At 33.2% G+C, this 14,270-nt stretch overlaps 1 protein-coding gene across 3 annotated transcripts in view; it reads right to left on the minus strand.

Moving 5' to 3' along the window:
* Positions 1–218: 218 nt before the first annotated feature.
* The window catches only part of LOC145293675 (tyrosyl-DNA phosphodiesterase 2-like), a 51,902-nt gene continuing 37,850 nt past the window's right edge, over positions 219–14,270 (minus strand). For all 3 annotated transcript variants that reach the window (XM_080140051.1, XM_080140052.1, XM_080140053.1), the window contains exons 4-6: positions 12,168–12,378; positions 8,408–8,578; positions 219–2,023 (exon numbers count right to left, since the gene is read on the minus strand). In XM_080140051.1, coding sequence (XP_079996177.1) covers positions 1,733–2,023; positions 8,408–8,578; positions 12,168–12,378 — 673 coding nt within the window. In that variant the 3' untranslated portion in view covers positions 219–1,732. The remainder of the gene's footprint in view (positions 2,024–8,407; positions 8,579–12,167; positions 12,379–14,270) is intronic.

Here is a 14,270-nt window from a genome sequence, read left to right on the forward strand (position 1 = left end):
ATTTTTTTTCAGCAGTGAATTTACTGCACCACCACTTAAAAATACAAATCAGTTTTAAATTTTACGTGGATAATCTTTCAACTAAAACTTGATTACATTTAAGCTATTATTTTATAAAACTTAATCGTAATAAAAAGAAAATGACTCTTAGGGTTAGTTATTAAAGCAATTTAAAATGCATTTTTAAAGTTTTTCAAGAAAGCAGAATTTCTTAAATGTAAATGAGAAAAAAGAAAACAAAGTCATTTATTGTAAGAGTTGGCAACAATGATTTTTGTGTTTTTATAAAAACATAAAAATTATAATTCTTTAAAAAAAAAAAAAAAAATGATCTTGATGTCTGGCTCCATCATGCCAAAAAACATCACATTTACAATATGAAAACAATTTATTCTTTCAAAGACAAATTTAAGAATAAAAACCTGTACAACTAAATTTCAGGTCTAACAAAATGAAATAATCTGAAAATTCTAAGAAGAATCATGACACACCCCTCTCCTAATCATACAGAAATATTTATATAAAAAAATCATTTGGTGCTTGAGCAATAATATCTAAATAATATAATATAATAATAATACCTAAAATTTAAAAAAAAATGCATTTTAAGTGAAAACATCGTTACATAATTATGTGTCATGTTGAAATTAGTAAAAAAGAATTCCAAAAATTATGAAAAATGATCAAGTAGATCTAGAACTGTTCTTTCACGAAAAACAAAACAAAACACCATTTTATAATTTGAAATAGTGAAGTTATTTGAAACCAAGGGAAATAAGTCAGTTTGACTAACTAAGGGAAATAAGTCAGTTTGACTAACTTAACAAAATGGCATTATTTTATTTTTTCTTGTAACTATTTTTCTACTCAATTATTCTTTTAAATTTTTATTCATTTTTACATAATTTTTGGAACTTGTTAAGACAATTTTTTATTTATTCCGACATGGCGCATAATTTCATAAGAGTGTTTTTACTAACAATGCTTTTTTTTCTTTTTTGATATCCACTTATAATGCTGAAGCAGTAAACATTCATGTAGTTTCACTTTTTTTTTATCTATATTTAAAAACTGTTTCTATAAAATCTTTAAAATTTATAAATATCCAAATTTTATATAAAATTTAGAAATAATCAATAATTATTTAGACATAAACAAAGTTTTTCTGGGAAAAAAAAGCTTAGTTAATATTTTTCCTAACATTATTTCTTATTTTTTTTACTAACACATATGATAACATAAAATATATGTTTAAATAGTCTTTGGTGTCAAGGTTTAGATAAATTTTTGTATGAATCCATTTTAATTGTTGTAATTGGGACTAATTCATAATTTGCTCACCATGATATCCATGTCTTACTAAGTTTCTGTCTTATTACTCTCACGTTTTTATTTAAAATTCATAAATCTTTGCTTTTTAGCATTTCCACAATCTTTTTATTTCCCTCTTCTTGTGTGTCTATTACTAGCTAAAGGCAAAAACCAACTATAACACAAAGGGTTATCATTGTCATATATAAACAACAATGAATATCACAAGTATCAATATTATTTGAGACATAGCTGGAGAGAAACAAACACTGAAAAGAAATAGAGAGAAAAGGAAATACCCACACCACCTCCAAAACTAACAATGAAATGCAATCATGAACCTACAAAATGAAAATTTTTTGATGCTTAATCTGTTTTCTTCCAAGACTTTCATCATTATTAACAAGAAGGGCGTGCTTCACTAAGATTGAATATCAAAATGAATTAGCAAACCCCAATGATCACTGGCAAAGCGCTGACATTTTGGAATCCGTTCAAGACCAACAAGTTCAAAATAAACAGGTTTTATTGAGGTCCCTTTTTTTGGGTGACGTAAATAAATCCTATCAAAACGGCATTTTGGCCGGAATTTTCCTTCAAATCCTTTGTTGTCATTTCGACTCATGTCCCATGTAAACTTTGCTTCGGGTCGCTCTCCTGTTGCAGACCAAATATCGATGATGCGCTGAGGAAGACCACCAATTTCATTCAACTGCAAAAAAATCAGTCTCTTTCAATCATGAGAAATAAACAATTTCTCTGCAATCGCCCCCTCTCCCCCTGAACAAGAAAATAAACTTGAATTAAAAATATTTAAACACGAAAGTAATGAGGATACCTTTTAGATTTAATTTTAAAATTTGATTTTTATGAGTCCCTGGGAAATTTTCATTATTTTATTAGCAGACTGCCCAGCATTTCCTGGCCATAAAATACATTTAAATATATTTTAATTTATGCAGATTTCATATTTATTATTATAGAGCCAACATTCTATTGATTATTTTATTTCATCCAATATATAGTAATGATTTCAAAAGTTAAAAAAAAAAAATAATTTGAGCGTCATCAGGTAGAACCAAAACTGAAATATTTAGTGATCCAGCTTAAGTTGTTACTGTTTGAGCTGTTGACAGATGGATAAGTAAAAATTAAGCAACTTTAACCTATTAAGAGATTCTTGGCCAAGATCAAAGTGCAGTATCTGTTCTGATACTACACTTTTTTGTTCTTAATTTGTGGAGGAGAAATCCTTCACGACTGAGACAATTTTTATTTTTTAGTTCCTTTCCTTGGTGTCTAACTCTGCCCTCATGGGGAGGCAAAGTAAACAGGAACTTTAACCTATAACTGTATATTTGCATATGCGCTGAAGTAACAGGTTTAGTCGATTTACTCCCGCCAAGGTCAACATTTTTTTTCAATTTTAATCTCTTAGCAACTATTTTTATTGGTTAAAAACCAAATTGAATTTGTTCTACAGATTCAAATTCCATATATATCAAGTTTCAAGTCTTTAGACCAAAAATTGAGGGAGGAGAGGAGTTTAGTAGAGACTGTTCCACACAAAAAGTCACATATATATATATGTGTATGAGAGAGAGATAAATGCATGTGTTAGAATATTTTCATTCTAAATGTTATGCAATTATGCACAATATAGACAATATGCCTAAATAGAACAGAGCGTAAATAAAATCAATAAGAAATAAGAAACCATAAAAAAATGAATAATTAATTAATGAATGTTCGTTTTTAAAAGAATATGCAAATTAGTTTACCATTATTTATTCACTCACATATCCAAGACAGAATTTATTAAGTTTGTTTTAAAAATTTTCAATAGAAAATGTAGGCTTTTAATATCAATGTAATGTGTATAGATTAATCACCCCTCCCGCACCCTATCCCTGAGAAACATATCAAAAGGGAAGTAATTCTTTGCCTTGGCGATCTCGCTTGTGTCAAAGAACTTTGAGAAAAAAAAAAGTTATGCCCTTTGCACATTCTAGAAAGAAACAATCTTCGATTAACACCGGTTACAAATCTCTCTTCAAGTAAGATGTTTTTGACTAAGTAATTCTTTTCTTCACTTGTAAATGGAGAATAAATGTTAATGCACGATTTATATTAGGTTGATGCAAAAATGTTTTTTTTAACATTCAACTTCATGTCAAAAAAGGACATCATTTTTGCACCAAACTAATATAATAACAGTTTTATTAAATTATTATTTTTTTTTTTTTTTTTACATACGTCCTACATCTTACAAATACTAGCACTACATATCACTAACAAAATTTTTTAATGGTAAACATGACTATATTTTGAATTATTCTTAAACCTCCACTTGCCAACACATCTTCACCTAAGCAACACTGGCAAAAATGAGCAGTTTGAAAGGTTAAACGGCTTCTTAAAAAAATTTGAATAAAATTACTGTATAGATGAGATATATATACATATGGTTCTTATTTAGAATTATGCTTACAAAAATACAAATTCGTATAACATACCTACCCATCATGGAACGAAGATGTCATATTCCAAAAATAACAAATTGATCTATTAGTTTTTTCGTTTGATTTTAGAATCAAATTTTATGATGAGGGAGCCGGGTGCTGCCATGTTGTTTTAGAATGTGTTAAAATTATTATTTAATCTATTTATTTCAGCGTCATTGTATCTGTACATAATTCCTTAAGTTTAAACATCATTCAGAAACCTCGGAAAACGTACAAACGGAAACAAAAATGCATGCTGGGATTAGCTAGTTTCTTCTCCCGCTTTTTTTTTTTTTTTTTTAGTATATAGTTCTTAGAACTCGTGGATATTGTACGACTTACGCGTTTTAATGTGAACGAAGCCATTTCAGGGTGAGTTCTTTTTGCGGCAGCAACCTAACAAGGAGAAAATGTCTACTTATGGAAGGGTTAAGTTGTTTTTATTACTATTAATCATACCTGATACGTAATTTGTGTATAACATCTCAAATCTACACATTAATATGGGAGGAGAGACTATTTTCAAATATCTTCCTAAAGTTGAAATGGAGCAACGGACTTATATTAAGTAAATATTAATAAGTTCCTCGTACCTAATTTTTTTTTTTTTTAAACCTCTTTATTTTTAACCTTTACTTTTTTTTTCTTTTTTTTTTTTTTAAAATGGAGAGTAGATAATGCACTGTGGATGTGCTATCGGCAGCTCCAGTAACTCTTGCTTCTCCTTATTTGTCCTTCAGTCCTCATTTCCAATGAGTGATTTTTCTGATAAAGGGTGAAGAAAAAACTGCTTTCTAGGTTGGCAGTACTTGCATGAACAGTAGCCGGAGATGTCGGAAAATTTCTGTTTCTATGTCTATCCTTGTGGCCATGTCACTAGTAAGAGTGCTGGACGTAAACGTTTCATCTGGGCTGACATTATCCGCCTGATAGTCAGGGACCCGAACCTTGGATTAACCACTAAAGAGACTGTCCTATCAGCAGATGCAAAGTACTGAGGCTGCTGTATTGTGCCATTTGGTGAATGGATTCTGGACCATGCAGTAGTTTCTGGTGAGGCCTCTTGATGCCATACTAGTGGGTAATTGTTATGGCTTTATCTTATGTGCTACAAAAAAAAAAAAAAAAAAAAATTCCTGTCTTTTTCTCTTACTTTCGCTCTCTAAGTCTGTTGACCTGTTCTACAAATCCCAAAACCTCAACATGAAATATCTCCAGAAAAAAAAAACACAAACAAACCTAGAACCCCATCCTCCAACGTAGATCCCTACTACCATGTATCCTTCTCCAACATCAGGGGTCTACGTTCCAACCTTCCAAAGGTTGAACCCCAATTGCAGGAGATGAAACTGGACATATTGTTCCTAAGTGAAACTGGCATAGGGCCGACCACTTCCCTAGATGAGTTCATAATTAATGGATACTTTAACTTAACATCTAAATCTGACCCCAAGATCGTCATGGGCATGGAATATGTGCCTACATTAAAGATGGCTTTCCGTGTGGTAGGGATATCTTCAGTGAAGACCCTAATTTACTTTATATGCGCTTCAGGGTTGCACTTGCTTACATCACTGCATTTATATTTGCCCTCCATCGCCCCCACAACAGCAGAATTACTCTCTTTAAGAGCATATCTGAGAAAATTGACCACATCTTGTCTGCTCATCCTTCAGTTAACATTCACATGTGTGGTGACTTTAATGTCCATAATATGGAAAGGCTGACCCACTCAAACAAGACAGATGATGAGGGGAGGTTCTGTCATGACTTCTTCATCGCCTATGACCTCACTCAGATTGTTCATGAACCCACCAGTGTGCCCAATACTACCGGTCAGTATGCATGCCTTCTAGACCTTTTTCTCACAACTTCTCCTGAGCTGTGTTCATGTTCCATTCTATCTCCTTTGGGATCTTCCGACCACTCGGTTGTATCAGTTAAGATAAAAATGAAATTCAACAAGTCTTCAGATATACCTCTCCATCGTACTGTATATCGATACTTTATGGCTGACTGGGATAGCTTCCGTACATTCATATCTGATCTACCTCTGCATTCCATGTTTAAAAAGGATGTGTCATCTATAGTATGACCTGACCGAATGGTTAGTTGTAGACATAGACTGATTCATACCATCCCAAAAATTCAAACAAAAACCTAACAGCCAGCCATGGTTCTCCCCAGAATGTGCTGCTGCAATCACGCACGAAAATCAGTTTTTCCATAGCTACCAATGTAATAGATGTACTGAGATTAAAGCTGCTTTCAGGACTGCCAGCAACCACTGTAAAAGAGTAATAAAAAAATGCAAGAGAGCTATATGCTCAGTTTGTTACATTCAAAGTAGCTGAGCAACGACTTGATTCCCACCAGTTGTGGCAAATAGCAAACAGGATCCCGAACAGAAGCATGTGTTCTATTCCAACCATGATCAATGGACCTGAGGTCATCTCGTCAGCATCAGACAAGGCCAAACTATTTGCCGAGAACTTTGCAGCTAATTCTACCCTATGCGACGAAGGCCATCAACTCCCCGTATTTCCTCCTATAACACACAACACGCTATGCAACATACAAATATCTGTACATGATGTCGCCAAGCTAATCAAGAGCCTTGATTCCAGTAAAGCAACTGGCCCAGACGGCATCCCAATTATAGTGTTGAAAAAGCTCCAACCAGAATTTGCTCCCATACTTACAAAACTGTTTAAGCGTTGCCTTAAGGAGAAGTGCTTTCCAACACCCTGGAAAACCTCATCAATATGCCCTGTATTTAAGAATTCAGGTGACAGGTCATCTCTCTCTCAGTACAGACCAATAAGTCTCCTATGTGTTATAAGTAAATTGCTGGAATCCATATTAAATAAAGAAGTAGAACTTCTTAGTGACATCCAATATGGTTTCCGTTCTGCTAGATCTACAGCAGATGTGATAACGGTTATATCTCATAGGATTAGTGAATCTCTCGGCAAAAGCTTCCTTTCTAGGGCAATTGCTCTTGATATACCAAAGGCCTCCGATAAGGTATAGCATAAAGGCCTACTTCACAAGATTTCCAGCTACGGTATAACTGGAAATGTTTTTTCAATTCTTAAATCATTACTCTCTGATAGGTTTATAAGAGTAATGGTTGATAGGCAGAAATCAGAAGCCCACAGTATTAATGCTGGTGTCCCTCAAGAGTCAATCCTGGGCCCAACTCTCTTGCTGATCTACATCAATGATCTCCCAAAACACATACTTAAATCATTCGTTGACATCTATGCTGATGACACGACCATCTATGGCAACACATCAAAGGTTGTAAATGACAAAGTTCTCTCTGATTCTCTCTCCTCTGATCTTGAGGGGGAAGAAGTGGCTGATTACTTTTAATGCATCTAAAACCAAGCTTCTATCTTTACATTATCAACGCTCTGATCCCCATTTGGCATCAATTGAAATAGATGGCTCTGGTCTTGGGGAGGCTCCATGTTTTGATAAGCTTCTGGGATTGACCTTCACACCTGATCTGAAATGGAATACGTACATCAAATCTGTTGCCAAGGTCACTGGAAAAATGGTGGGTTCCTTCTACCGCTCTAGAAGATATCTCACTGCTGATGCAATTCTCTATCTATATAAAAGCCAAGTACGTCTAACGATGGAGTACTGCTGCCATATCTGGACAGGAGCTGATAAAAACAGCCTATCCTGCCTTGACAGAGTACAAAATAGACTTCGTAGCCTAGTGGGGGATGCCCTTTTCTCTTCCCTACCTCTCTCCCACAACCTCTCTCCCACAGAAGGGATGTTGTGAGCCTGTTGGTGTTTTACCGTTACCTCCATGGGAAGTGCTCGTCTGAGCTCCAATCTCTGGTCCCCCCCTCGCCAATCTTTCACAAAAAACACCCATCTAGCTGAAACCACTGTCAGTAACTTTCCCCACTCTTTATCTGTGCCTAAATCAAAACGTAGATTCCATAAACAAAGCTTCTTTCTTAGAAGTGCACGCCTGTGGAACTCTCTTCCGTTTGCCCGTTTCCCACCTGACTCCAACTCGGACGTCTTCAAATCCAACATAAACAAGTTCCTGTTGAACCGCCTCCTTAAGTAAGACACTTTATCAGATCTCCATTACTAATGATTACTATGATATTGTCTCATTGATTACTGTACATGCAATAACCCTTATCCCACAGTGGCCTCCAGGCCTTGATAAGTGGTGACCTCCGTGTAAAAAAACAAAAGAAAATTTGTATTCAAGATAATCAAAACTTTGTTTCACTAAAAATTGTAAATTTTCCTAGTTAAAAAAAAAATCACTCGATCAATTCATGTCATTTTTGAAATATGATATCTTTATTTTGTGACAAGTACATACATAAATATACTTCTGTATTTTTTATTTTTAAGCAAGTCAAATTTTAAATAAGAACCAATTTTATAAAAATTATGACAGAATATATACATAAAGAATATTTTAGATTAAAAGTCAATTTAGTATTGCTAGTTTAAATATAAAAACTCACAATGCTGACGATAACTGTTAGTTTCAATGATGGTAGAAATCCACATTGTTTGATGAGAAACTGTAAAGTTGTACTTACATCTTTATCTCGTAAATTAAGATCACCTCCAAATACAACAGTCCTGCAGCTTTCACCTTCTTCGACTTTCTGAAAGCTTAATTTCAGCTGTTTTTTCCTTTCATCAGAGTGGCTCGCCATACTTTCCAAGTGCGTATTGATGAGCAACAATGGCATTTCTTTTATTCGACACTTTCAGAACAAATATAAGAAAAAGGAATTTTTACAGATTTTTATTGAAGAAATTCAAAACAAAAGCTGAAAAGTTATTTAATTCTTTGCTTAAATAAACCACAGAAAAGTTAAAGTGAAAATAATTTTAGGATGCTTTGGCAGTATAATAGGATTAAAAAAAAAAAGCATTTCAGGTAGAAGCATTCTTACATGCATGTTGAAATTAGTAAAAATTCCAAAAATCAAGAAAAATAATCTGGTAGATGTGCTAAGTATATTATTTTTATACAATATAGATACTAGCAATACGAATTTCTATTTTTAAATGGTAAATTTTCATCGAAAGCAATGGAAATAAGTCAAAATAATAAATTGCAATTACCTCCCATAGATTTTAAGAACTCTTCCACATTAAAACATACCATAAAACACAATAATTCAATAAGTTTTATTTTTTATTGTATTTTTTTACTGGATCATTTTTCATAATTTTTGGAATCTATACTAATTTCAACATGACACATAAATACATGATAGTGTTTTTACCTGAAATGCATTTGTTTGAAATCCCATTATAGTGTAAAAAGAAACCATTTTATAAGTATGAACATTAAAAAACAATGAAGATCTTATTTAGTTCATCCGCGTCATATGTAATGCAACTAGCTTGAAAAACCAAAAACAAATTCCTCCACTAATGCAATAAGGGCGACTGAAAATAAAAAGGTTCTTCTGACAAGTCAAGATATCATTGAGGAACAGCAGAAAAAAAAGAGCCAATTAAGGATTTTATATATGCTTTTATATATAAATCTTATATAACAAAAATTTTATGTTTTTATATAAGAAAATTTTTGTTTTTATATAACAATTTTATATAACAAAAAATTTTATATATGTTTTTATATAACTAGCAGGCCTCCCGGCATTGCCCGGTCATAAAATATGCGTAAATATTATATTTTAATTAATGCAGATTTCTTATTTATTATTATAAACAGAAATACTGTAGATGTTAAACTGCAGTTAAATGGGCTGGTAAACAGCAAAACACAATAAAATACATACAATAAGCAAAAGTTCAGCTAGAATTTGTCACTGTCAACTTTCTCAACTTCCAGCATGTGTTCTCCCATCCACCTCTGCCAACAGGCATTTTATTAGAAAACTCACTCCATTCCATTTGCATACATGTGCAGTGGACGATGAGATCTCGTGAGATTCCATGAGACTACACCTTATAAATCCATGGCTGCCATCTTTAACCTCTCTCAGATCCCATCTGAAGGGAAGTTGTATAATCACACAATGCACACACACACACACACACATACACGTGGGCGCTTTCTTCTTGATTATTACATTCAACTCTACATAAACATAATGTTAAATTCCTTTAAAGAAACAAACCAAGACATGTGCATGCAAGTATTGTTTTTTTCTAAACAGTTCACTTCTTGTAAGTAAAAAATACTCGAGCTGAGATCGAAACCAAAACCTAAAGACAGTGAGGCAAGTACAATAACCATTAGAACAGCTTGACACAATCTTTAAAAAGTGTTTTCAAACCTATTTATTCTTAATATAAGTAATTTGTCATGTGAATGATTCACGCATGTGCATTCCTGAAACAGCTGACAAACAAATAAAAATCCAATGGCTCTCCACATTCCAATTTTGATCCCTTAACAGCCCTTTTCAGGGTGAAAACTGATTAAAAAGTTTTCCATATGTCCAATTATGTATACCAAATTTCAAGTCTGTTGATCAAAAATTCCTTGAGTATATAGGTTGAGAAGTGTTTTACACACACACACACACTTTCATAGATATATAGATTTTATATAACACAAAATTTTATGACCTTATATAGCAATTTTATAAAACAAAAAATTTTATACGTCTTTATATAATACAAAATTTTATATTTATCTTTATATAGCTAACAATTTTTAACAAAAATTTAGGTATCATTTTTACAAGAGTGCTCAACGTAGTATAAACACCCCAACCTCCCTGTGTTAAAAACGGCTTTCAGAATAATTACCCCAACCTTGAAAGCCATTTTTAGCATGGGGAGGTTGGGGTTTTTTATACTACGCTGGGTACTCTTGTAAAAAATACCAAAATTTTATATATGTCTATATAACAATTTCTTTCACACTTTGTTATTTTCAGAATAAACGCCCCCCCCCCTCCTTTCACAACAAAAGCTAGACTAACTTCAACCACTGTCATTAATTTCCTCTCCTTCCCCAGAGTTCTATAGGCAAAATTTTTTCCTAAAACTACTTGTCTGTTGAATATAATACAGCAGGATTGCTTCCTAGTGAACTACAACAGTCATTGTCAAATCCAAGATAAACAAATTCTTGTTGAGCCATCCTCTAAAATTATCAAATTCTATCAAACTTCACCATCATTACGAATTGTCAAGTCTCACCATTCAACTAACGCTCATTAACCCTTATTCTGATGTGACTTTTGGGCCTTGATAAGATAAAAAAAAATACAAAAAAGCGATCTCAACAGAAAAACAGGAATACTGCTAAACTAGACTAATGAACGTAAAATCCAGACAGACACACGGCAATACAGTGGAGTGATCAAAGTGGCACAGACAATTTTCACATTTTATATCTCAATTGTCATCTGTAAGTGTGGTATCAAATCAGAAAAAGTCGTGGATGACCTTGTGGCATATAATTTGAGCAGTTTCTTGCTTTACTAAGTCAATTAAATCATTTTAATTTTTGTCAAGTCACTATCATCAATGCGTGCAAATGCATTGTGAGGTGACAGTGGCTGACAACACGAACAGAAAACCCGAGTGTGCCAAATTCAAATCCAGTTTGTTTCTCAGCATGCACCGCAAACATATGATCCACTAAACATACAACCTAGTGCACTTAATGGTGAGCATAGCATCATCGGATCAGAGTGCACCATAGTCAATCATTCAATGATGAAAAGAGATATTTAGACCTATACATATACAGAAGGATACATTATCCTAGTGACGCACAAAGTCATTCGTATCATCTGCAACTAATTATATAGCTACAACCACTTGGGATCTCCAGACAGAATGATGATGCATGATAACATGCATACTTCCATTTTTATTTAATTCTGAACAAATGCAAACTGTATACGAGAATAGAAAGTGAATCTTGGGTTTACTTTAGGCAGCCTCATAACTCTCTTCTTATTTTGTCCTTTAGTCTTCACATGTCATGAATGCCATTTCTGACAAAGGAGGGAGAATTGCTGTTTCTAGGTTGGAATCTATCCATCTAATACTTATTGTCAGTTAATTTTTTACTTTAAAAAGTATGCTTTTTTTTAAGCTCCTTATATCAAGTGGCTTCATGCCTTGTTTGGAATGATTTCTATAAAAGAAAATAATGTTCAACAAACCCAATTAACACTTGAGGAATTATTTTTCATTCCCCAACTATATATCAATGCACAAATTGTCAGGTGTACATTACATTGTGCATTTTCTTAATTCCTCAAAACTAAAGTCAGTAAATATTTGAAATTTAATGATCACGAATTTTCTCATTTTTATTTCTATCAGTTCAAAAACCTTAAGTTAAATTACCTGATTATAAAGCAAAGACCGACTCATAACACTGGAAAAAAAAGGCTGGACGTCTTCAGTTTCAAATTTCATATCCGATTCTTTGAGAAGAGTGACAGTAAAGTAACCAACAAGACCCGAAGCGCTTATGCGATAACCTGGGCAAAGTTTTTTTAGAATTATCAAAGAATCCGGAACAACTTCTTGTAAGAAAATAACATGAGGATTTTCCCTGAAAAAGAAAATTAAAAACTGATTATCATTTTATGATCAACTGAATTCATGCATACATATCCAAACCAAACAAACCTTGTATTTAGTGTAGTTATCACAAGTACAACCTGTTTAGTTTCCTTCATTTTCAGCGTGATAACATTTATTTAGTTCTTTTGATAAAAATTGGATGCAAATAAAAATTAATCTTTTCTCTTTATAAAAACATTAGTCGAGCAAGGAAGGGTGAGACTCAACAAAATGTGTGATGACTACTATTCCATAATAAAGCTTCAGGTATGCTAAATTTTAAATTTACTCTCCAAATATTTTATGGATTCTTTTGAAATAGTGATAATACTCATGTTTTTCTGATTCATTGGAGATATTTTATATATTTTGATTTAACTATCAACCTTTCAGAGAAAAGTCTTTTTGTAATTTTGGTTCATAAATTTTTTTTTGTGCATATAAAAGAGAGTGACGCTAACGATACAATTAGAAATATCAAACGCGATTCCGTTTAGCATTGGACAAAGCACAATTTGTTACTTAATCTGGCAGTTATAACTTTTAAATCATCAATTAGTAGATTTCTCCTATGTGAATGAATAGAAAACTTATGACGATTCAAAATAAAATTTTCTTTAAAATGGTATTTTAATATTTTTGTTGTGATTTGTATATTCTAAGAAATCGTGATTTAATTTTGCCTATTGACAATGAAATATGCAGTCATGGTGTGTCTGAACAGTAGATGCCTTTTTGGATCTATGCGTTTTAAGTTTGTTTTTTTTGTTTTTGTTTTTACACGGTGGTCACCACTTATCAAGGCCTGGAAGCCACTCAGGGATAAGGGTTATTGCAAGTACATTACATTAGTGTGGAGATTTGATGAAGTGTTTACTTAAGGGGGTAGTTCATTAGGAATTTGTTAACGTTGGACTTGAAGACATCCAAGTTGTAGTCAAGTGGGAAGCAGGCATACGGAACAGAGTTCCACAGGGGTGCAGTTCTAAGAAAGAAGCTTTGCTCATGGAATCCACGTTTTGATTTAGGCACAGATAAAGAGTGGGTGAAATTTTTTACAGTGGATTCAGCTAGACGGGTGTTTATTGTGAAAGATTGGCGAGGGGGGACCAGAGATTGGAGTTCAGACGAGCACCTGCCATGGAAATAACGATAAAACAAGGATAGGCTCGCAACGTCTCTTCTGTGGGAGAGAGGTTGCAGGGTAAAGAAAAGGGCATCCCTCACTAAGCCACGAAATCTATTTTGTACTCTGTCAAGGCAGGATAGGCCGTTTTTAGCAGCTCCTGCCCAGATATGGCAGCAGTATTGTTCATATAAATACTTGACACGGAAGTTCTCCTAGTCGATGACATTTTATATTTTTAAAACAATAAGAGAAAAAGAATTTGAACAAAACATGTGTGACTTTCCAATCAAAACTTGGAACATCTTGAAGTTGAGGCTTTCTAGTACAAAAATAAATCAAGATAGATACTTTGTTCAAACGGTATGTAATAGCCAATATATTTCTGTTATAAAATTTGAAAAGAATTGCTTAAAAACCTTTTACGTGCGCATCGATAGAAATGATAGCGAGCACTGATATTTGATCTTTTTGAAGTGCCGTCTGTCATGAGTGACATGCGATGTCGTCATGTAAGTTCAAAACAAAACGTTTGTTTACAAAATTTCAAGTTGTGAAAAAGAAATTACAAACAGAATAATCAAAAAAAAAAGAAAAGAAAGTAAGTCTCCCAAATAACATTGGGCAAGTAAAGAGAGTAGAAATAGCAGTTTCAGTTGACATTACTACTAATTATTGTTTCCCTTATTTTCTCCTTTAGAACATGTATTTCATGAGCAATATTTTTGACAAAGGGGGAAAAATTAGTGTTTTCT

This window comes from Euprymna scolopes, chromosome 15 (genome assembly GCF_053919585.1).
Source record: "Euprymna scolopes isolate OS-2025 chromosome 15, ASM5391958v1, whole genome shotgun sequence".
Lineage (NCBI taxonomy): Eukaryota > Metazoa > Mollusca > Cephalopoda > Sepiida > Sepiolidae > Euprymna > Euprymna scolopes.